Source organism: Stegodyphus dumicola, chromosome X1 (genome assembly GCF_044657685.1).
Source record: "Stegodyphus dumicola isolate Sdum_Otavi_A_Nest chromosome X1, ASM4465768v1".
NCBI classification, from domain to species: Eukaryota; Metazoa; Arthropoda; class Arachnida; order Araneae; family Eresidae; genus Stegodyphus; species Stegodyphus dumicola.
This window is the reverse complement of record NC_140780.1, coordinates 137,249,504-137,275,435: the sequence shown is the minus strand read 5'-3', so window position 1 is coordinate 137,275,435 and position 25,932 is coordinate 137,249,504. Positions and strand designations below refer to the sequence as shown.

Here is a 25,932-nt window from a genome sequence, read left to right as displayed (position 1 = left end):
ATCATAGCTGTACTGTTTTAATGTAAATTAATGTACATTCCTAAGTCTATAAAAGTGTTTTGAGTCAGAAGAAATTTGCCATTTAAGTATGCAAAATTTTAGACGAAAAAGAATTTCAAGTGTTTTAGTTTTAAACACAGTAGATGCCTATTAAAGGAAGTAACGAAAGATGTATGTTTTTGAAGTTAGACATAAAAAATAACGTCAGTTTGTCTTAGATTTTGAATAAAACTCTATAGATTTCGAGGATGATAAGACACAGGTCCCTCTTCTTGAGGACAAAACCATTTTGCTTCTCAAAAGAGCGATTTTTCTCTCTGAAAATAAAACGACCTTTGCACGTAAAAGAAGAGCGACCTGTGTCCGATCGCCATGGATATTGATAGAATTTTATTCAAAATTTACGCCAAACTAAGGTTACCTTTTTTCTAATATTAAACTTACTCTGATGTATTTCTCTTCCATTTGAAGTAAATTCTTGGTTCTAAAGATTTAAAAGTTTAGTTTTATAACTTTCCTTTTCAAGCATTTTTCCTTGAGTTAAATCGAAGGATGCCGTGATATGTTATGATTAACTATGAACATATTTCATGCAGGAAGATAAGAAAGCAGTCTGTTTTTTTAATTCATTCCCACACAAAACCGTTGAACACTAGTTACGACCTTGATTCGATTCCTGGCGAATGGGCTGGCTGCGTGGGCGCTTCGTGGTTTTTCTCCATGTGTAGCGTGTCTACGAGCCAGATTCCCTTACAAAGTCCTTCATGAACGTATCCCTTCCCTTTGGCAGATAGCCCCAGTGTGCTTTGCCGTAATAAACTAAACCAAACTAAACCATTCGGCGAATATCTTTGTTAATCGAATGGCGCAGTTGTATTCGTTTGTCTATCTCCAGTTAAAATTTTTATTCTTGTGATTTGAATTGTATTGTTTTAATGGTAACACAATTTTATGTTGACATTAGAAACATCTTAAAGATATGTTCCAAAATTACTGACTGTTACATTCGTTACGTTTCACTACACTACCATGTATTTATCGGCCACGTGACTTAAAAAGTGTTGTAAAGTCATTAGGTTATTTTGAAGCAAGAGTACATGAAAAATGAGCAATGGACTCGAACATGGACCTCTAGAATACACCCCGAGTGTGCTACCTTTACACCACGAAGGCATACTGAAAGGAGGGAGAAAATTCCTGATATACTTTCCCTTTTTAAAGGGCGACTGGTGATTAAGGGACCCAATCAGCAAATCCTGGTTCAGACGAATTATCGTCACCACCTTTTTGTTTAGTCGCCACTGTAAAATCATTGGATTATTTGAAGCAGAAGACATGAAAAATGAGCAGTGCCCTCGCCGAGACTTGAACCTGAGGCTCTTGAATACGTGCCGATTGTGCTAGCGTTTACACCACGAAAGGCATGCTGAAAGCAGGGAGAAAATACCTTACATAATAACTTTTAAGAACTTTTGAAATATTATTGAAATTGATAAAAGGTATTTCTAATGCCATATATTATGGTACAAACTCGTTTCATTTATTTATTTATGCTAAGACGCAATGGGAAAAGCTTAGTGTGCGAATGGATCTGCAATCTGAAATGTCTGACGGAAATCATTACCTTAACAAGCATTTTGGAAACACAGTACCTAGTTTGTATTTACATTCTTTTTTTCTTTCTTTATTCAGTTACAAAAAGAGTAGATGCTGAGTAACAATTTAGTATTTTCAAATTTATAATATATTATAATTTATTATTTTCATAAGCTGCACCAGTCGATGTGGTGTTTAGGGAGGCTGACTACCACGCCGATTAGTACTGTTTCCTTTTTTCTTAATAATGAGACGAAGAAGTCTGTGATCGTGGAATCTTTGCAGAATGGGGCATATGAAATTCGTAGAAAATATGTTGGTCTATTTGTTTGAATACACGAACTCCGATAAAAAAGAGATTTGTGTATTTGTTTGAATACTAGTTAAAAGCAGTTTTAATTCGGTTTCAGTTTGTTTCAGCTTTTACAATGAAAAAACTTGTAAAAGGCCAGCATAATATATTTGTAAAAGTCAGCAGTTTCAAATAATCTTAATTATAAAACCTTACTCATTTAGATCCACTAATTGATTGTCCACATATAAGTCCATAATGCAACCAGAAAAATGAGCATTTTGAATTCGAAAATCATTCAGTACAGCAGGCAGTCCACCTATTTGAAGTGGTCCAGTTAGATCTAAATATCTATAACAGGTTTGCATAAAGTCCGCACACCTAAGAAATAAAAGAATAGTTACAATATTTCAGTGAGACACAAGAATATAATGAAAGTTTGAGAACTAATGGAATGAACGTGTAACTTATTAAAATGTTTCTGCCTCTTGAATCCGCAACTTCTTTTTATCTGTGCTTTTGGTTTAACTTTAATTTCAAATCTCGTATCTCATGTTTTTAAAATTTGCATCTTTTACCGCCAACGAAGAAAGTCTCTTCACAGCACATTAAAATCATACAAAATAAAACAATACAAAATAATACAATACTATTCACTTTTTAGATGCATGTTATGTTTAACAATACATTCTTAAGAAACAAATGCATTTATTAGCCAAATATTTTATTAAAGAGAAAAGTCTCCGGAACTTATGCAAGCAACTGGCTAAATTTAAAAACACCGCATTCTGTTTAATCTGACAATTCAGTAGGATTTATAAATTTAGAATTCAACATGAACCAAAGAAGTGGTAACTTATTTATTGAATAAGATCTTTGAATAACGTCTGTAAAGTACTAATTTGGTAATATGCAGTGTTGTCTTTCTAGAGCAGTTCGGATGCAACAATTTCTATGATGGTCGGGTAAGTCCATGGAGGCAAAAATAATGTATTAAACGCATTTAACTAATTAAATAAAAGGTGATCTAATTAAAAAATGAGCATTCATCATAAAGTGACTGTGATTTTTTTATTTAAAAGATACCTCAGAAGCTGAAAATCATCTCAAAACTGAAAAATGTATTTCAGAAAGAAGCTCTGTAAATAGAAAAGAAATAATGCGTCATTTTATATTAATAATACAATTAACTTTGATTTAAATTTTAAATGTTAACCGAATAAAATTGAATTACTTTAAAATTTCATTCTAATGTAACTAACGAAAACTTGTGAAAACAATTCATTCAAATTAAAACTGCTCTGAAAAATATTGCAGAAACCGAAAATATGTACATTTACACTTATATTTACCACGTAATTACAAAATGTTTACCTCCGATCAGATCAAAACCTATTGATCCCCTCAATGGCAAGTCACTGAATATTTTGGTCACCAAGGGGGGTGCGTCACTGCTTCAAGGCAGTGTATGGGAAAAGACAGTTCGAAACTCTTCTCTATTTCTTACCTCCATGGGTAAGGCGCATGCAGTCTAAAGTAATTCGTAACGATCAAAATATGTTCAATAATAAAAACGATCACTGATGTTTATGCGGATGCTTTCCTTTATCCCTCTGTTTCTGCCTATTTGCGTTAAATGACTGCAGTCTTTTTCTTTCTCAATCATTGATTGAAAGCACAAGTTCTTCGACCAAATGTTATCAGAACCTCACATATATGATCTAATTGCTCCCCCTTTATTCATTGACCAAGTTTCAAGTGATAAAAACTACTTAACACCAGTCGTTCGCCTTGGGCTTGATTTCGGCGAGCAAACACTCTTGCTTTAAGGGATTTCCGCAACTCTTCTCATACGCAATGCGAGTATGACCCAAATTTTTTTCAATGTCCTTTATGGATGCTTTTCTCCTAAAACAGAGAACTTGTACTTTTTTCCCATAATAAATTACTAACCCCCCTAGTTAAAATTCAAATTCGCCTAGCCACACTAACAAAGATGTCGATGATAACTAATTGTCTAACATCGGTGCATTATGCAAATATGTTATTACTTAGGTCCACTTATCCTTTTTAAACTCCATGCTCGATTATATTTACCTGTGCACCCTGACTGTAGTTATCAACTAATGTTCTAAGAGCCTCCTTATTAGTTCATGAGGTTCCGCAATACTCTACTTCAAATAAAAATAACTTTCCCGTGGTGCTTTCTTTTCCCCTCTCCACAATCATTGCATGATGCTTAAAACAGTGATGGTATATTGGCATACGTCCTCGCGTCATTCAATTTAATTCGTTCCACCGTTAAGTTTAAATTAGTTTCCACCGATTTGACTTCATAAAGATAAAATTATATGTGCGATCAATATAATATTATTGTCTGTTTCTTTAAAATAGGCATTTCAAGGCCGTTGCTCCACTCCCCATTTGCGATCATAATCATGTCCTCACTACCTCACAACACTTATTTTCTCCAGCTCATTTTAGACTGCAGTTCAAGACCAGTTCATTAAGCGAAACACGCTAAACGGAAATAAAGTTGACTGCTGCAGTTTTCGTTCCCATTACAAGGCAAGTCGGATGGTGGTAAGTGAACTTGAAGTTCTTATTTTAAAATAATAGACTCAAGCAAATAGCGTTGCTCTTGTTGAGGTGACAGTACGACTTCGCTCAGTTCCGCTCACAATTTTGATGGAGAGCAGCCCGGGGGGGGAACGGGTCCGAAGTTCTCCCACCCGTCTTTCCCTAATACCAACCTCTTGAGAGAACTTTCAGCTCGCCGCGTAGAGTGCTCTCATGCATCACAGGCACTGCACATTTACAAGCAGCCCTGCCTTCTTCGGGATTCGAGCCTGGCCCTTCGGTACAACAGTTAGCGTCTCTAACCACTATCACGATTAGGCGGCAAACAAATAGTACTTATTCAGTTCAACTTGTATATGCTCATCTTCTGCGTTGCATCATGTTTCCTGTTATGTTATACGCTTGGTTGGAATGTATGCCGATAAATGTTTGGCCATTTGCCAAATATGCGTGCATAATGTTTCTCACAAAATGAGTTCAACTGAAGAACTTATTGATTATGTTGGCCTATCAACATGTTTCTTTTTAGTCACCCTTTTCCCAGCATTAAGATTTTCGTGAGCTGAGATGCTTTATACTCCAAAGTATTTCAACACTCTTTCTCAAGACTAGATACAACCCAAATATATATTTTTCGCATAGTTCTTTGAAATTTCTATAGTTCCACTCAGTGATGAAAGACAATTTATTTTTCTAAACCAAAAACTTTTTCCTAATCTATCAGAAGCAAAATGGCCTTTTTGTTATATTTTTAATATCAAACATTCGGTCAAATCAAAGAAATCAGTTGCATTATGTTTTAAGCATAAAACTAAATCCGTTGTAGAGACATTAGGTATTTTTTGGAAGCAGCCAAGATGAAAAATTAGCAAACGCCTTCGCCCGGAATCGAACCGCGGACCTCTCAATTACGCTCTGAGCGTGCAAACCACTACACCATGGAGGTTCGCCAAGAAGGCGGGAGAAATAACTTATATACTCCCCCTTTAAAAGGGCGACTGGGGTTTTTAGGGGATACAATCGCCAAACTTGAGTGAGGAGAATCATCATTCAACACCCTTTTTCGTTCAGGCGCATTAGGTATTTTGAGAGACATTAGACATTAGGTATTGTGGAAGCATTAGGTATAGAGACATTAAGTATTTTGGAAGCAAGAGAGATGAAAAATTAGCAACGCCTTCACCGGGAATCGAACCACGGACCTCTGGAGTACCAGCCCAGCGTGCTAACCACCACACCACGGATGCAAGCTAGGAAGGCGGGAAATTATACGGTTAAATTAAAAATCGAATTTTAAAGTTTCATCTTTTAACTATCAAGCAGAGTTATTTTTATTTTTTAATTAGAATCTTTTTTACTTACGTTTTCTTCTGAATCATTACCTAATGCTAATCTTTTATTTCTCGAGGTTTGTCAGTGCACTGTACGATAGCCTTTATTTTTTCATTTAATTAACAGAATGATTAAGTGCGTAAATCTTTGTCAACTTAGAAATGATTCTGAATCATATACAAATTAATATAGAGGATATTCAGCGGAACATATCTTTTAATGCTAATTCTAGGCATACGTCTATAAATTACAACTTAAACATTTCTAAAAATAAGGAATAATCTTATTGAAATTTAAGTTCCTGTATACCTCCGTAAAATAGAAGTTAATTCCAATTAGCAAAACATTCATTACACTTTACGAAATTAAAGAAGAAAACTCAATGTTTTTACGTGCAAAATTTCAATTAGATAACCTAAATATCTACAAGAGGTTTAGAAAAGAAATTAACAACGAATGCCAAGACGGAAACATTCATCGCCAAACTGAATAATTTCTTTCTTCACTGCTCTTTAAATTTTCTTTCAAATGCCTGAAATTGCATCTCTACAGGACGAGACAAATTACCTAAGACGTCTCCTGTAAATATTGTTACGGATTTTGAATTTATTTAGCTATTTTTAGTAATAATTAATTAAAACTGTTTTATATTCCCGTGCAATGCAGCACGAGACGCATTTGAAGAGAAATTAAATAAATCTATGCCGAAAAATTAAAAATACAGGAGCACGCGTGTTTAATAAATAGATATCTCGTAATTGTATGCTTTTGTTTTCCGGAAAAATCCAGAAAATACCAGAATATTCTTGTGCTTGACTTAAAAGCTTATAAACGCTGGAGGAAAACATCTCAATTCAGTTGCTTACTTGTTGCTCTTACTGACTGTAGCGAATTCGCGGTGAAATCGGATTAGCTTTCTTTGTATTTTGAATTGAGTTCTATTGAACGTTTCAGTAGTTCAAAATATAACTACTGTAAGATATTGCGATATTGTACGAATATCTCTGAAGAAATTTAAGCAGTTTGTATTCTATTCTTGGGATAAGGATAAATTTTATTTACTTGTCATCGGACTTGTGCATTCAACTTTTGACGAACCCGTACGCACGCAAGACTTTTTGGTGTCGGGATTGGGGTCTTGAATGCCAATTAAAAGAGTGATGGAAGAGCAATTCAGGCAATTGATGACTGCATTTCCTGCATTCCAAGAACAGATGGAAAGGGCCGTCAAATCTGTTAAATCAGAAATTAAAGCGGGTCAAGAAGAGATGAAGGCGGAACAACTCTCTGTTAAAGAAAATATAGAAACTGGTCAGGAATCAGTTAAAAAGGAGGTGCAAGCGATAAATGAAGAGATTACCTGTACAATAGAAAACAAATTTGAGGCTATAGAAGGCAGAATAGACGCTGTTGAAAATAGAGTTAAAGAACTTCAAGACAGCGTTTCTTCTGTCAAAGAACAAATAAAAGAGAAAGTCTCTTCTGTGGAGCAACGAATCGAAGGAAGTCCAAGGACATATCGAACAACAAATTTATGGCAGGGTTTCTACAGTTGCCAAACAAGTTGATAATTTAAAGAAATTCGTTTGCAGGGAACAATTCGGATGGTTTTAAATTTTTACGGATGCTTGCACGTCTGTCTCCGAAGCTCTCCACGTATGATGGGAAGACCTCTTGGCAAGTTCATAGCATGCAATTGTCAATAGTGGCGGAAGCGAATGGTTGGGATTCCCAAGCTAAGGCCTGTCATCTCGCAGCTTCTCTGAGAGCAGACGCAGCGGATATCCTGCAGACTCTTCCCGAAAACCAGAGATTAGACTTTGAAGCTCTATCCGGCGCATTGGAGCTGCGCTTTGGGGACAAATGTTTGAAAGACTACAATAGGCTTCAATTAAAATCCCATCAACAGAAGCCCACGGAAACACTCCAGGACCTCGCCGCGAATGTTGAAAGATTGTCTTACCTCACCTTTACGGAGTGCCCGAGAGAAAAAAAGGGAAATCCTGACCCTGCAGTACGTCATCGATGGCATTCGGGATTCGGAAATACAGCAAGTTCTACGAATGGCGTATGTCAAGGACATAAAAAGCGCTCTGTTGTGCACCATGAAATATAAGGCAACCCAGCAAGCATTTCGTAGAGACCGCCGCTCAATCAGAGCTGTACGAATCCACGAGCCAGTGGATCAATTAATGTCTCATTTAGATGATTTGTCTCCAGACAAGTGAATACTTTGATACGGAATAGGAGTGAGAACAAACTGGCTCTAAAGTGTTGGAAATGTATTACTGAAGGCCATATACGACGGCACTGCAGAACACCACAGGGCATGGAAAATAAAACGGATAACTTGAGTCAGTGCCTTGAGACGGAATAGGAGTGAAAAAAAATCAATTCTAAAGTGCTGAAACTGCGGTTTTATGACCACATACGAAGAAATTGCAGAACACCCCAGAGCACGAAAATCAAGGCCATTTCCTAGCAATAACGGAGAAAACAAATTAATGACCATAATGACCATCGAGGAACGGAGGTTGCCAGATAATGAAAAACATCGTTTTAAAGCGCTCAAGATTTCTGCAGTGAGTGGCAACAATAATGGGCTATCCATCAATGGGCATATCGATGGAGTTCTTCACAATATGATCATTGACACAGGAGCCAATATTACCATCATTCGGAAAGATTTGGCTCAACAATTTAAAAATAAACTCATTTAGACGTCATCCTATGTTACCCTCCAGACTGCTTCTGCTGATAAAATCGACATAGCTGGGAAGTTAAATGTGAACACCACGTTTCGAAATACCGCCTACCATCACACGACATACGGGGCAGAGATTACAAATCCCTGCATACTCGAATTTGACTTTTTAAGGAAATACAATTTTTCCTTGGACTTCAAAAACAACAGACTGCTTTCAGAATCAGAGGACATAACTATCCATCATCAGAAAGGATCCTCACCTGAAACGCCGACGCCTTGTCTGAAAGACCCTGCTCAGAAAGCTGCGGAAATCATACTAGGGTCGAAGAGAAACGCAAGACTACCGGTTATCTTCCATCTCAGACCTTCGTCTGCCTTGTAATCTTCTGTTTGGTCGCCCTTCTGATGCACCTTCATCACCTGAAGAATACGTCCAAGATCTCTAGGCCCGGTTTGAAGTGATACAACAGCGAGTCAACTTGGCGACGGAAAAGGTGAAGACCCGATACGACACGAGAGCTGCTGGACATCGATTCAACGAAGGAGACAAGGTGTGGTTGTGGAACTCGATTCAACGGAAAGGACTCAGGCCTAAATTACAGTCACCTTAGGATGGTCCGTACACAGTCCTAAACAACAGGCTGGTTCGGATCCGTAATGCATCGAACTCTAAGCCTAAAGTCGTTCATTAAGACAGGTTAGCCCCTTACTATGGCTATAGTACGTAGAGTACATAATTGTAAATAGTATAAGACCATAGTCCTTTTTGTTTATAAATTTAGTATTTGATTTGACTTGTATTTAGTATTTGATTTGTAGTTAGCATTTGAAAGCATTTGATTTGTTTGAAGTTACTTATTGCAATTATTGTTTATGTTGTTATTGTAATGTAATGTTTGCTATTGCATTTTTGTCCTAGTTATAAGTTTGGCTTCCTGTCCAGGGATTGTACTGCCCGAGACGTGCAATCTTTGAGAGGGAGCAGTGTTACGTATTTTGTATTTATTTAGCTATTTTAGTAGAATTAATTAAAACTGTTTTATATCCCCGTGCAATGCAGCACGAGACTTATTTGTAGAGAAAGCTACTCCGAAAATTTTAAAATACAGGAGCACGCGCATTTAATAAATAGATATCTCGTAATTGTACGCTTTTGCTTTCCTGAAAAATCGAAAAAATACCAGAATATTCTCGTGCTTGATTTAACAGCTTATAAAAGCTGGAGGAAAACATCTCAACTCAGTTGTTCACTTATTGCTGTTACTGACTGTAGCGAATTCGCGGTGAAATCGGATTAGCTTTCTTTGTATTTTGAATTGAGTTCTATTGAACGTTTTAGTAGTTTAAATATAACTACTGTGAGATATTGCGATATTGTACGAATATATCTGAAGAAATTTAAGCATTTTGTATTTTATTCTTGGGATAAGAATAAATTTTATTCACTTTTCATCAGACTTGTGCATTCAATTAATTACGAACCCGTACGCACGCAACAATATATTTCCAGTTACAAAAATTTTATAAATAAAATACAGAACAACCATAAAATACCATACCTTCAAATGCAAAATTCACGGAGATGCCTTTAACTGATACTTTAATATTACAAAATAAAGAGTTCTATGGAAATGCATGGACTGATATTTATGGGAAAATAAAGCTATCCAAACAAAGCGAGAAATTACCCTTCTAATTAAAAAATCCTGCATATTTCGCAGTAAACTTTGCTGAACATGGAAGAATTCAAAACAGATATTGTAGAAACTGGTAAGAAAATAACTGCGAGAATTTTTCAATGCATAGATTTACTAATCTCTCAATTACTAGTTTGCATAGGAATAAAATTGAATATTTTACTCGAAGAATATGCAAGCACGAAGATTTGCAAAGGAAACATATTCCTTATTCAAATTTAAATCAATATCTAATTATTTTGTTAATTAATGAAATTAAATTAAAATCTTGAGCTGTAAGTTACAGCATAAAATTTTATCATATAGTAAAACTTACTTTTTGTCTAATTCCCGAGTAGTTGTATTGGCACAAAAATAATTTCCAATCTGCTTTCCAAATTTCAGTGACAGTCCTGTGTCGCAATTATCAACGCTAACTACTGCAGTCTACGAAAAGGATAGAATAATAATTATAATAATAATAATAATAATGACAGTAAGAATAAATACATGAAATAACTTAAATCGTGATAATATCTAGGTGATACACTAAATAAATAAACTACAAGCTTCTTTTCGCTTAATACCACTCATCAATATAATGGTACTTCATTACACGAAACCTCTCTAAGAATAATTTGAGAAATTTTCTTTCAGTTTGCATTTTGCAGTTACACGTGGAATAAAACTCAGGTTAAACTGAAGGGTTTCCCTTCTTTTGCATAGCAAATTATTTTATGTTTGATACCTTTCCTGAACCTCTTATTTTCCCCTCCCATTTCCTCGCCAGGACGTAAATTTAAAGTTAAGTGAAGTGAGTATTTAAACGGGTGAATCTCTGAGTTTAATCAGAGCGTGTTTTCGCTAGCTAGCGCAAAGTCTGCTGAATTAGCTGCGGTATTTGTAAAACGCGGTGAGTTAGTTATTTTAGAGAGCCTCGTAGTTAGAATCTTGTCTTTATTTTCTTTTCAGGTTATTATTTTATTTTGACTGCCTAGTTGGCAAAGTTTGTAAGCGTCAAGAGGACGCAATTGTAAATTAGTACGTTGAATAAAAAGGGACTTAAACCCTTTATAAGACTCTGTGGTTTATACAAGCTTTCACAGTCACCTCTTGGTTGCGTGCTAGTTAGAGGCGCGCAACGTTATATTGGCGCCCGAACACTTATCGAACTGAAATGGCCGAAAATTGGATGGAAGCCGCTGGACAACACCAAGAAATGACAACTCAGTTAGAAGGATTTGGATACCTGGTCCAGACTTTGAGAGCATCAATCAAGCCAAACGTCTATTTCGACGGAAAACATTCGGTGTCCGTATTTTTAGAAGGTATAGAAAACCACTTTCCGCTCTATTCTGTGCCTGAAAGACAAAAAGTTGCTATTGCCACATCAGCACTAAGAGGACAGGCCGCGCTATGGTGGAAAAATATAGGAAAATTTCTACTAGGTGAATTTGGAAGCCCGACGTATACATTTGAAAATTTCAAAAAAATCGTTAGTAAAGGCCTTCCCCATAGTGAAAGATCGCGCACGGCTGGAAGCCGAGCTATATAGTTTCTATCAACGGGATACAGCACAATTGACGGACTTTATTTTACGAAAAATCAAACTAACGGATATGTTGTATGGGAAAAAACCCGATGCGAAGATAATTGAAATAATATTACCAAGATTGTTACCCGCTGTCCAAGACTACTTTGAAATTAGAAACCCAACCACATTGCAGGAACTTTTCGAATTGGCGGTGAAATTTCAAAATCGCAGAATAGCGGAAAGAGCGAGAGGGGAAACATATTCTCAAAGTACCAGAAGGAAGGAGGAAACAAGAAATGGAAATCGCTCATATGGGGGAAAGAAATATCAAGCTAACGCATCGAAACTCGAAGGTCAAGGCCCAAAAAGAAAATTTGAAAATAAGCATCCGCGTACCCAGAAGACACAGATTGAAAGGAAAGCTTTAAACGACTAGAGGGGCCTGTGAAAGGGAGGGTCCAGACCCCGGATGTTTTAGAAAAACCCTCAAGTAGACATCTAAATACAGTCATCGTAAAAAACTCACAGCTACCAATTATACAAGTCCTGGTTGGCGATGTACCAGTAGAAGCCCTCATCGATACAGGAGCAGAAGGAAATTTCATGAGTGAAAAGTTCTTCAAAAAGAATTTTTATAGGATACGACTATTCAAAACCAGAAATACGGAAATTATAGCGGCGCAAGGAAAAACATGTCACTGCATCGGCAAAGTATCATTAAACTTACAGATAAAAGAGGAAAATCTCAAAGTATTAATTTTTGTGGTGAAACACCTCCAACACTCTCTTATTCTAGATATGGACTTTTTAAGGGCCGCGAGGGCCAAATTAAATTTTCAAGATAGTTCCGTGGTGCTGGAGATGGACCAGAGGGTGGTGGAACCTGCGGAGACACCTGAATTGGACCTTAGCCATTTGAGTGACCAGGAAAGTAAAGCAATACAGCAAGTGGTGAGTAATTTTTCTCATTTGTTTTCAGAAAAACCGGGAAACTGTCAGATCGTGACTCACAAGATTCAATTAAATGCCGAAAAACCTTGTAGGACTAAACCTTACCGCTATGACAAACAAAAAGACGTAATCATCGAAGAACATATTCAGGAGATGTTAAAGAATAAAATAATAACGCCCATAAATAGTGAATACGCGAGTCCAGTCGTACTATGTAGGAAAAAGAACGAGTTTCCTCCTTCGGATAAAAGGGCTTGGAGGTTTGCTATCGATTATAGAAAACTAAATAGCATAACTAAATTCCCAGTTTACCCTTTGCCGGTTATAGACGAGATCATTAGACAGATCAAATCGACAAGATATATGTCTACTTTGGACTTAACGTCTGGCTACTATCAAATAGCTATGAGACCCGAAGATATACATAAAACCGCGTTTATAACAAAATCGGGCACTTATGCATTTTTACGCATGCCTTTTGGGTTGTGTGGGGCCCCATCAACATTCCAGAGAGCTATGGACATTGTTCTAAAGCCTGTCCTAGGAAAATCAACTTTAATTTATCTAGATGATATAATTATAACGAGTAGTACGTTGGAACAACACGTTAATGACCTCGAACAAGTTTTTAAATTATTAAAAGAGGCCGGTCTTACAATTAACGCCTCAAAATGCAAGTTCGCAACTAAAGAACTTAAATATCTCGGTTATAAAATTTCGCAAAAGGGTATAGAAACGCAAGATTCAAAAATAAAAGCTATTAAGAATTTCCCACCGCCCAACACCGCCAAGAAACTTTCGTCTTTCCTTGGACTATGTTCTTACTATCGATCTTTCATAAAAGATTTCGCTAATATTGTTGAACCACTCTTAGTAATCAAAAGAAAAAAGAGTAAATTTACGTGGACGGCTGAAGCTAACACAGCTTTTGAAAGATTAAAAGAAGCGCTTATTAATGCCCCTGTTTTAAAATTCCCTGAGGGGGACGAAAACCTGGAAATTGCGGCAGATGCATCAGACTATGCGGTGGGGCGGTTCTTATGCAAAATAACCATCCGCTGGCATTTTTTAGTAAAACATTGAATCAAACACAAAGGAATTATACAGCTACAGAAAGAGAAACATTAGCCGTATTAATGGCTGTACACAAATTTCGAGTTTATTTCGGCAAATCGCCAGTAACAGTCTTTTCGGATCATGCGGCGGTTGGTAGACTTTACTCGGGAAAAAACCTAACGCCCAGGTTAATAAGATGGGCTTTAAAACTCCAAGAATATAATATCACAATAAAATATAAACCGGGTAAGGAAAACAATGTAGCTGACGCACTTTCTCGTATAAAACTGGACGATGAAGGTAATGAACTTAAATGCGCTGTGTTGACTTCAAAAATTTTAGATTCTAGAGATACGGTTATTACTGAACTGAAAGCTGATCCTGAATTTGGAAATATCTATGCTTATTTGAAAGACCCCGAAAGCTTTGAGCATACAGATATCGATGCGATAAGAAATAGAGCAAAAAACTATGAAATAATAGATAATTTATTATTCTATACGAAAACAACGAACGAAAATCTTGAGTATAAGCCAGTCATCCCAGCCTCGCTTCGATTAAGCATTTTGAAGGAGTTGCACGAAAAAAAAACAGCGGGCCACCTCGGGGTCAGAAAGACTTTAAAAAGGGTACGCGAGGCGGTATATTTCCCGCAATTATACAAAATAGTAACGGCGTATGTCAGGTCCTGCAATCAATGTCAGTTAATAAATGATATTAATTACAGCCCGGCCGGGTACTTAAATAGCATTCGCGCTACATTTCCGAATGAAATTTTAGGCATAGATCTCCTTGGTCCCTTCCCCCAGAGCGAGTTAAATAAAAATCGTTTTCTTTTAGTAATAGTAGATCATTTTTCAAAATGGATAGAAATTGTTCCACTTAAACGCGCGTCAGCCAAAACAGTCGCAGATGCATTCTTACACAGATACATTTTAAAATACGGTGCACCGATAAAAGTCATTAGCGATAACGGAAAACAATTCATTAGTCAAATATTTGAAAACATATGCAATGGACTTGATATACGCCATATCAAAATGGTTCCGTATAGACCACAGGCTAACATAGCAGAAAGAGTTAATAAAAACATTGTAAAAATAATTCGCAGTTACGTTAGCACACATCACAAGCGCTGGGATGGCTACATAAATGAATTAGCTTATGCTTTAAGAACGGCACATCATGATACTACGGGAAAAACTCCAGCAGAATTATTTTTAGGCAGAAAGTTAATTACGCCTTTAGATAAATTATTCTTTGTGCAACAAAGAGAGCAGGAATTTAGACAAAAGGACGTGCAAAAGCTAATTGATCAGGCGCTTAAAACCTCGGATACGGCAAGAAATAGGCAGAAAATTTATTATGATAAAAAACGCCGTGAAGCAGATTTTAAAGTTGGGGATAAAGTATTGAAACGGAAATTTTCTTTATCAAGTGCCCCAGACAAATTTATGGCAAAGCTAGCTCCAAAGTTTGAAGGCCCCTATGTAATTCAGGAAATCAAAGGAGTAGTCTTATATCTTAAAAACGAGAGAGGGGAAATCTGTAAAGCAAGTCCCGACCAGGTGAAAAAATACTATAATCCAAATGATTTTGAAATCCTTAAAAGTTTCTTGCAGGACTCAAGTCTAAACGAAATAGAAGGGCCAGAGACTGCAACAACTATTCCACCACCCAAGAAACGGAGAACTGAAGAGAGACCTAGCACTTCTACAACCCGGACGTCGGTATCAAAAAGAAAAAATGAGTTTCAAACTCCGGCGTTTAAGAAAAACAAAAATACAGATGAACCGGGTAAAGAAACCGTGGTAAAGACGAAAACACCACCTACAAAAGATGGCAGGAGAAATTACACATCAAGGAGAACGCGCACACGGCCACAGAGTCAGGTGCCAGCAAGGCCGCCGTTCCGGAAACTGAAACGCCAACAGGAGGCACAGAAGTACGAGGAACAGAAGAAATTCAAGGACTCCAGACCGGAGGACGTCAAGACCAGCCGTCCCAGGCAGAAACGCAAAGGCCAACAACCAGACGATTACTCCGTCAAGAGGCCAGCATGTAGAGGACGCAAAAGAAAGATCAACGGGGACGACACGCGGAGATCAACAAGGAGAAGATTGACATCCATGACACCTCTAACTTTGGATCAATTTTGTCAAAAACGGATGACGGAGTTTCAAGCATCGAAAACTCAAAGATAAGTTAAAACCTTCTATAATTTTTTTTTTCTCTTTTGTTCCGAAATGTATGCATAAGTACGAAGTTCTATGTTTTGACGAAAGTCAATATGTCTCGGTTGAGACTTAGTTTTGTTTTACTTTATTTAGCTAAGGCAAAAGTATTATTTTCTTTCAGTATGAAATCTAACAAGCAGTTTCTGTTGGTCGAAAGACTAATTCTGTTATGTTAAAGCCAAAATTTGGCCGAAGATAAAAATAACTTCGTATTCTTGTATTAATAAGAATTTTAGTTTCAGTGCCGCCAGCTTGGCGAAGAATGAGTAAAGTAAAAATTTATTTTCTCTTATTCATTTTATGGTAAATTGTAAAAAGCATATGTATTAAACTTTTGTAAATGTATGTAAATACTTGCATGTTATGTAAAAGTAGAATTTAGTCTAGAAGCATAAAATTGTAGATGCTAAAAGTGAATGCTTAAAAGCAATGAAGTCAAAATTTAAGTATTAAACTGTAAAGTCATGCTTTAGAGCGAAAGCCTGCATGTTTAAAGATGAATGAGGGGGAAGTTAGAATGAATGTGTTTTGTAGGGTTCTCCACCTACATTTGAATTTTTAAGAATATTAAAGTAGCTCATTGAGTTGTAGAATGTCGAGTAAGGTGTGTCTATTTGGTCGTTGATTTCTAACAAATTATGGTGGTTAGGGGAAGTGTTGTAAGACTAAAACACGAATATTCCCGTTTGACACCACACATGGTGGAGAGCCAGGCTAAAGTTAAATTAATGCTTGAAAAATTGAATGAATGTGAAGTAAGCAATAACTAAGAAAAACGAATCGTTAAAAACAAAAATTTATTGTGTCAAGAAAGTGTAAATTATAATGTATGTAGAAAGATACTGATACTTATTCCTTCCAGATGCTGGAAGGAAAGACCAAGATTGATTGATGAAGTCCAGGAAAAGTTGCTGTAAGAAGAAAGCTTTGTAACGACTAACAGGATTTTAATTGTTACATAAGATTTTTTTTGTGTGTAAACGAGGCTTTCGCCAGTTAGTTCAGAATTAGATAAACTTACAACAGGTCGTTTGTAGGACCTGCTTCCAAGTTTTCCAAATTCTGGCAGCGGCAAATGTAGGGTTTATATTTATTTTAACTAACATTTATTTTAAGTTTAAACTATCTTTCCTGTCAAGCCTTACTTTCCCCTGGAACTGCCAATGCCAGAATATGTAAATTTGAGTAGAACGCGCAAGCATTCAAATTATCAGCGGAAGTAGTATGGTTTAAATAGAAGGAAACGAGTTCGGTGAGAGAGTTATTCTTACTTCGCGAGCGCGGAGGTAGAAATCGAGAATTAAAGAACCCCGCGTTGCGGCCTATGTGCTTGGCGGGAAGTAGTTGCAATTGTTCCAGTGAGCTTCAAGTCTGCTGAATTAGCTGCGGTATTTGTAAAACGCGGTGAGTTAGTTATTTTAGAGAGCCTCGTAGTTAGAATCTTGTCTTTATTTTCTTTTCAGGTTATTATTTTATTTTGACTGCCTAGTTGGCAAAGTTTGTAAGCGTCAAGAGGACGCAATTGTAAATTAGTACGTTGAATAAAAAGGGACTTAAACCCTTTATAAGACTCTGTGGTTTATACAAGCTTTCACAGTCACCTCTTGGTTGCGTGCTAGTTAGAGGCGCGCAACGTTATAAGACTTTAATTTGATTGTGTCATAACATTTAAGTTCCACCGCAAGTAGTCGGTGTTATTGTAAAGCACGAAGTACGTGCCTTTTTTTTAAATAGTTGGAATTAATAAAGGGTTATTTTCACCCTTGTTCTGTGCTGGTATTTACTTCACACCTGTGCGAGAATTCGCCAGGTTCATTGTAGGATCTAGTTTAGTTTATGTGGAAAAGAAGAGACAGATCTTACAAAACTCTAAAAACTTCTTACGTTTATTGGTAATTTAACTTTTAATAGAGAAGGGGAATAAAAAAATATTTAAAGAGGCACAAAACTCAGTAATTGTAAAATCATTGTAATAATATATTTGTAAATGAAATTGATTATAATGACTTTCTGGTTGGAACAGATTATTCTTAATATAATGGTACTGTTATTTTAAAAGCTAGAATACAATTTTATAAAATAAAATTCCTAAAAAATCTACATATTTGAAAAGAATTACATAAACAGGAAACTAACAGTTATTTTATCATGAGTGTAGTTTGTTCTATATACGAGTGGCTATAATTAAACTGACAGTGTTCACAGTGTTCTGTAGCGCGGTCTATTTGCGAGAATGACGCCACATTTTGTAGGAAGATTAAACAAGACGGGGAACGAAGGATTCCACGAAAAAAAAAATTAGTTCCAAAAGTCACCGCTACGGGAATATTTGGCGCTGTGTAGTAGAAAATAGAGTGTTAACAAATGCAAATTAATGCGGAATAAAATTTATCGTAGGTCCATTCTTCTATGAGAACATTACCCCGACAGGACCGGAAACCTGTTCTGTTACCGGAGAGAAATATCGCCACATGTTGAACAGCTTTGTCATTCCGGCACTTCAGCAAAGGCAATGCCTGGGGGAAATCATTTTGATGCAAGATGGAGCCCCTCCACACGTTGCTGTACGGGTGCAACAGATGCTACGACAGAAATTCACAACAGAAAGAGTCATTAGCCGCTACTTTCCAACTGCATGGCCACCTCGGTCGCCTGATCTTACCCCATGCGACTTCTGGCTGTGGGGTTACCTTAAGTCCAAGGTTTATCAAGGAGTGGTCCAGGACCTGGCTACGTTGAAGGATAACATATCACGGACTGTACGGGAGATTCCTGGGGACATGTTACTTTCTGCTGTTGTGCACACTGTGCACAGAATGCACTATGTGGTCCACAACAACGGCAGCCACATTGAACCTCATTTGAATGCAAAGTAAAAGGTAATTTCCGTATTGATTTGCATTTGTTAACACTCTATTTTCTATTACACAGCGCCAAATATTCCCCTAGCGGTGACTTTTGGAACTATTTTTTTTTTCGCGGAATCCTTCGTCCCCCGTCTTGTTTAATCTTCCTACAAAATGTGGCGTCATTCTCGCAAATAGATCGCTCTACAGAACACTGTGAGCACTGTCAGTTTAATTATGGCCACCCGTTATTTGAATCTCTTCATATGCAGATATATTAAAAATACACCGTCAAGGTGTGAAGGAATTTCGACTTAATCCCATTTTTTAAGCAATCATAAGGTAAACAGAAATCAAAAATAGCTTTCGTCTTGATAAAAACCGAAAAAAAAAAAAAAACTTTGAGCACGATTTTTCTATTGATATATTTTACTGAAGGTTGCCCAGCCGGTATAGTGGTTAGTGACCCTAACTTCCGTAGCGATGGGCCCGGGTTAGATTACCAGAGGAGTCATGGTTGTAACTGTCCGTCCATTCATAGGAGGCAACAGTGGCCGCCTCTTAGGTGCTTCCATAATGAAATTGCCGCCACTTCCGGCCACTTGTAGTGGCGTAAGGCTAACGGCTATTAAATAAAGCTTCCGGGCATTCAAAAAAATATTTTATTGAAGCAGTAAAATGATCCAGTTTTAGAAATTTCACCCTCTTTCCTATGCAAAACTACATCCCCCTCTTACTGAGTGATTTTTAAATTTTCCTATGCCTCTTTTTATGTATGTGGAAAAATGCCTTTTAGAATCGTGTGTGTGATTATGGCAAAGCCTCAAGGGCTATCTGCCTAAGGGGAGGAATGTCTTCATGGAGGACTTCCTAAGAGAAACTGGCTCGTATACACGTTACACATGGGGAAAACCACAAAAACGCCCATGCATCCAGCCCGTTCGCGGGATTTGAACCTCGGACCGAATCACCAGTGTTCAGCGACTTTACCGCTCGGCCGCTGGTGGGCCTTTTAGAATCGTGATTTAATTCTTGTCAAAATTTTAGAATCCCTCCCTGGTCAGTAGAATGGTTAGTGTAGTTAACTATTAGCCTGAAACTAACAGTAAGGAGTTTGACTCACGCGTAAGGTGTGGTTGTGCATGTGTGTTCTCCCCTTGCCGCGGGTGCAAGATTTGAATACGAGAAACTTGTAACTCTCACTGCCTGGTTCAGCCAACAAAAATTTACCAAAACCTTTGTACCAGCTCATATGGTTGTTATCATATACTTCTGTGCTTCTGCAATCCGATAATGTAGAAAGTGAGAATTTTACTTGTTCCAAAAATGTCACTACCGAACTTCTGCCACTGCCATCAAAAATACTAGCCGATTTCATTGATGCTGCTATTTGTGTTTATGATAAATCCGACGTATTTCAATAGACTTCCTGGGGCCGATGGAGTCTGCAATCTTGAGGGGGGGAGAAACTAAGCTATTTCGTTTATTGCTCTTTTGACATGATTCGTAATTTGTTCAGGCGCCACTCGCCACTTGTACGGTTTCACTTCATCTGATAAAGCTAATTAGTCCAATAACTCAGCAGACGTAAAGCGAATTCTCGCTATGTCTGAAACAACGACAAAGTAGTGTGAAGGTTAAAATAGCCTTTTTATTTAATCAGAATTTAGAACGCAAAGGCACACTCTCTTTTATGCTACAATATAAGCCATAAGTAGTTGTGATACAACTAAACAGAACAGTCACATTTAAGTTAAACGTGAAACAGCAGTCAAAAGACTATATAGTAATTAGTTACTATACTAGAAGATGGCTCACTGCTCTACCGAAGCATCAGAATTTTAAGTGTCGACTTCAAGAGAACTATAAACTGGCAGAACTGGCAGAAAACTAACACGCTGTGTGCACGTGATGTCAAAAACACGCTCTGTCTTAAAATTCACAAACATAAACATAGTTTAAATACTGGTTACTGTCAAAATCGTAAAAAACAACCTTATATTTAGCGTAGGTATAATGAAACACTCAATCGATTTCGAGGGCAAATGCACATTACGCAGTTTGAGCGTAATGTGCATTTGCCCCTCGCTCCCTATTTTAACTTCGCTAATATTTCTTTATGCTTGATCAGACAGCCTGGCTCAGTAAAAGTAGGCGGCCAGTGCAACTCTGATTAAAAATCTAGTTATAACCACGTGCAGTGCTGATAAGCACCACGTGTTTCTGTGATTCCTATTTTCTTCTTTCTATGTATTTCTTTCTCCTGATGAGGAGGGATCTTTAGCTGCCCTCGAAATCGATTGAGTGTTTCATTATACCTACGCTAAATATAAGGTTGTTTTTTACGATTTTGATTGTCACATTAGCGTGTTTCTCTTCTAGTCTACTGGTTACTGATTTGCATTCTGGTGAGAAATACAGAAATAACTGATTATAAATTATAAATAACTGATTAATTAACATAAAATTCTCAACAACATTAAAAAAGTACGTTGGGTAAAGAAGGTAGATGCACGTGCGGAAGCTATTTCGGCATGAATTATGAGAACTCGGGGAATCGGGGAAACCTGCTAAGTTGGACATTACTCCGAAGTTAGATGCTAAACGGAGCTTTACCTCAGGCGAAAGTAAAGATGAAAACCTACTTACAATCCAAGGTTCTGACTGCAAAAACGAAATTTAAGGACTTTAATAGTAGAGTAAAAGTTCAGAATAAATGTGAGGTATCTTCTCTGTGTTCTTCAAAATCATCAGAAATATCAATAAAATTTTTTCTGACTTCTCAACCTTTGATGAAATTAGCTTGAATTGTCGCTGGCGTATGTTGGATGTTCGCAGCCCGACCACCCCAGGCGACAAGCTAGTCGTATTATTTAACATATTCGAAGACACCTTTAGGAGAAACGCAGGTGCTAATAGCAAATAATTCTTGTATATAATTTATTCTTCTGCATGTTTATTTCTAATCTCATATGATTCCGTTTTCGATTTGCATGTAGGTGCATTCTTAGCGTATTGTATATTTCTTTATGTGTTTTGCTTTTTCTATAGTGATTGTTCCTTATCGATTATGTAAGGCTTCATTTAAATGCTCTCAGCAACTTTCTATCTGACCATCACTAGCTCTACATCATGCCTCTAATTTTCTGGGAGCCACGCAAATAGCCTCCAAAATGGAAGCTATTTGCGTGGCCCTGGTGTACTTCTGTCTATAAAATATTTTCGAAGAACATTACGGATCTACTACGGTATTTCTACTTGGAATGATACTCTCAAACAGAAACGTTTTCGACAGAGATAAGTTCCCGAAACCATGGCCCAACACCAACTATGTGATTAAGTCTCTGAACACTGAGAATTGGACAGGGGTTCGAATCCCGGCAAATGGGATGCATGCATGCGCGTTTTCGTGTTTTTCCTAATGTGTAATGTGTATATGAGTCAGTTTCCTTAAATATCCTCCACGAAGGCAATCTCCTCTTAAGCAAATAGCCCTCGCGTTCTTTGTCATAAATATATAAACCAAACCAAACCAAACCCAAAACCATGAGCTCCCGTCATACACCAGTTTGATTGACTCAGCTGCACATGTTTAGGTTCTGAACTACATGTGCTTAAAATCTGGTGGCTCTAATTCAAAATCGTCATTCTACAGCGCGGCGAGGTCACGGTGTAAGGATCTTAAGTTTTACTAACGTTTATTTTATTTTAAATCTTTACTATCACTTCTTATTTTCTACTTCCGGCCAGAATTATAAGCGTTAACGTATTTATGCAAAGTTTGTCTGGCGAACGCCAAGTATTTAAGTTGTGGCTTTTTGCCAAGCGAGAGAAAGGAAGCAGTTAGTCGAAGCAGGCCGTTTACCTTAGAAGTTTTACTCAGTTGCTGGTTGCCTTCCAGGCCAGAGGTTTAATCCTCTTGATAACTTTAAACGTATTGTAGTGTTCACAGTTCTCTGTACTACATACGGCTTCCTGTTAATATAAGGCCAATCTTCCACGTTTATTATTTTAAAGTTAAATTAGAGTTTAGTTTTATTTTTATATTTTTACGTTTAGACCACAAGTAGTGGGTCTTTGTATTCCGAAGTACGGAAGTTATTGTAAATAGAGAAAAATAAAGGGTTTTGTATACCCTTCTTGTGTATCCTGTCTACTTCCCACAGTTATTGAACATAGCTTTAGTAAGCTCTCTGTTCCGAGTCAGGTCCTTGCATGTTCCCGAAGAAAATAAGACGGAACATTGAACCTGATAGTGGCGCCCGACGAAGAAGAATAACCATGGCCGAGTTTCAAAAAGAACCTGTGCTGCCTGCAGAAGCGGCTCAGAATCCAGAAATGCCAGCTGCCGCTCTGGAAGGATTTGGTTACATCGTCCAGTCCATGCGCGCTTCGATGAAACCAGAAGCAACGTTTAATGGAAACTCACCGGTAACCAGTTTTTTGGAAAAATTGGATGACCACTTCATGCTCTACCCCGTGCACGAATTTCAAAAAGTTACCTTAGCTACCAGCGCTTTGAGGGGCCAAGCGCTTAACTGGTTCAAATGTACAGGCAGAAGTCTCTTGGGTCAAGCAGGAAGTCCCACCTATACTTACGAGAATTTCAAGACTGCCCTAGTAAAAGCCTTCCCTGTTGTAAGGGATCGTGCGAAATTAGAAACGGAACTTTTCAGTATATATCAGCAAAGAATCGAAAACCTCTCAAGCTTTATTTTAAGAAAAATTCACGTCTTCAAACTCTTGTATGGAAACCGTCCAGATCCTGAGATAATTCAAGTGATTTTGCCGAGGTTACTGCCCCAAGTGCAAGACTTTATTGAATTAAGAAATCCGACTACACTGGAAAAGTTATTTGAGCTAGCAATCCAGTTTGAAAGTAGAAGAACGGCGGACATTGAAAGAAGACGCCAATATCAACAACGAAACCAATTTAGTGCGCCAAGACTACAGCAAACTCAAGCACACGACTACGGAAGCAAAGCGAATCAGTGGGCAAGGAAACCCGAGCATTCGAAAACAGCAGGCAAACGTCGGCAGTTCAATAGCAATCCAGGAAAAAAGTCTCAAAGCCAGTGGAAAAAGAAGGAAAGCACGGAAATGAAAAATAATTTAAACTAAAACGGATTTCTGCTGACGAGAGGGTGCGGAAATCCGAAGGCCACGAAAACCCCTCTTCCTTCAAGTTAAATACAGTAATGGTGAAAAATTTGACTCTTCCGAAGATTGAAGTGTTGGTGAATAATATCCCAGCCACCGCACTCCTGGATACAGGCGCGCAGTGTTCCTGTGTGGCAGAAGATTTTTTTAGGAAGTATTTTCGGAAATACCGCATATATAATTCGGATAATACGACAGTGTTAGCGGCGCAAGGAGAAAAATGTAAGTGTATGGGTAAATTACCGCTGTATGTCCGTATCAAGGACGAACAAGTAAAGGTTATGTTTTTCATAGTAAAGAATCTGCAAGCACATATTATTTTAGGAATAGATTTTCTTTCAGAGGCACAAGCAACGCTGGATTTTAATGACACGTCCCTTAAGCTGACTATGAAACCAGTTCGTGGAGAAAAGGCTGAACCGCCGATGTTAAATCTTGACCACCTGCCTAATGACGAGCAACGAAGAATCCGACAAGTGGTAAGTGAATTTGCTTCGTTATTTAGTGATATTCCAGGATTTACTCAGGTTACTAACCATAGTACTGACACCGGAGATTCAATGCCAGTTCGCCACAAAGCATACCGGTATGATAAGAATAAGGAAAAAATTATAGAATGGCATATCACCGATATGTTACGTAAAAAGATCATAACGCCCATCTCAAGTAGTTATGCTAGCCCGGTGGTTTTATGTAAGAAAAATAATGACTATCCTTTGACACATCCAAAAAGGTGGAGATTCGCAATTGACTACCGTAAATTAAACTCCATAACTAAATATCCGGTATATCCGTTACCTGTTATTGAAGAAATTCTAAGGTACATAACATCCACCAAATATATGACGACTTTAGACTTATATATATGACGACTGGTTATTTTCAAATAGGGGTTAAGTCTGAGGACGTGACTAAGACTGCTTTTATAACCAAGTCTGGCACTTATGCATTTTTGCGTATGCCGTTTGGCCTTTCAGGGGCACCGGCAACATTTCAGCGATGTATGGACATTGTGTTAAGGCCTGTTCTTGGAAAGTCCACATTTATCTTTTTAGACGATATCATTATTACTAGTGATAATCTCGACCAACATGTACAGGATTTAAGACAGGTGTTTGCTTTATTAAATGAGGCCGGTCTAAAAGTTAATGTCGAAAAGTGCAAATTTGCAGCCCCTGAATTAAAATATTTAGGTTACAAAATATCTCAGAAAGGAATCGAGACAGACGAATCAAAAATAATCGCTGTGCAAAAGTATCCGACTGGATACTTTTGGCTAAGACACGGCAAAGAAGTTCTCTTCTTTTCTAGGACTTTGTTCATATTATAGGTCCTTTATAAAAGATTTTGCAGCTATTGCTGAGCCATTGTTAAAATTAAAAAGGAAAAAGGCAAGATTCTCGTGGACGGCCGAAGCCAATAGTGCTTTCGAAAAATTAAAACAAGCATTAACGCAAGCCCTTGTGTTGAAATTTCCTGAAAAGGATGAGAATTTAGAAATTTCAGCGGATGCTTCGGATTATGCGGTAGGAGCGGTACTTTCGCAAAATCAACAGCCCGTGACATTTTTTAGCCGAACTTTAAATCAAACAGAAAGAAACTATTCCGCGACCGAGAGAGAGGCACTTGCAGTTCTGTTAGCAGTGCAAAAGTTCCGAGTCTATTTTGGAAAGGTGCCAATAACAGTGTACTCTGATCATGCGGCGGTAACTAGATTGTACTCAGGGAAAAACTTATCCCCAAGGTTAATAAGATGGGCACTCAAGCTACAAGAATATAATCTAGTAATCAAGCATACCCCCGGAAAGAAAATATCGTAGCAGATGCCCTATCCAGAATTAAAATAGATGAAGAAGGTAATACCGTAAAGGTGGCAATGCTCACAGCATGCACAATAAATTCCCGAGAAACTGTAATAACCGAACTGGGTAAGGATCCTGAGTTTGGAAGCATTTATGAGTATTT

At 37.6% G+C, this 25,932-nt stretch overlaps 1 protein-coding gene across 1 annotated transcript in view; it reads right to left on the bottom strand.

Moving 5' to 3' along the window:
• The window catches only part of LOC118198304 (protocadherin-like wing polarity protein stan), a 187,121-nt gene that overhangs the window by 101,232 nt on the left and 59,957 nt on the right, over window positions 1-25,932 (bottom strand). Inside the window, exons 8-9 of the mRNA XM_085807976.1 lie at window positions 10,521-10,630; window positions 2,105-2,269 (exon numbers count right to left, since the gene is read on the bottom strand). Coding sequence (XP_085664102.1) covers window positions 2,105-2,269; window positions 10,521-10,630 — 275 coding nt within the window. The remainder of the gene's footprint in view (window positions 1-2,104; window positions 2,270-10,520; window positions 10,631-25,932) is intronic.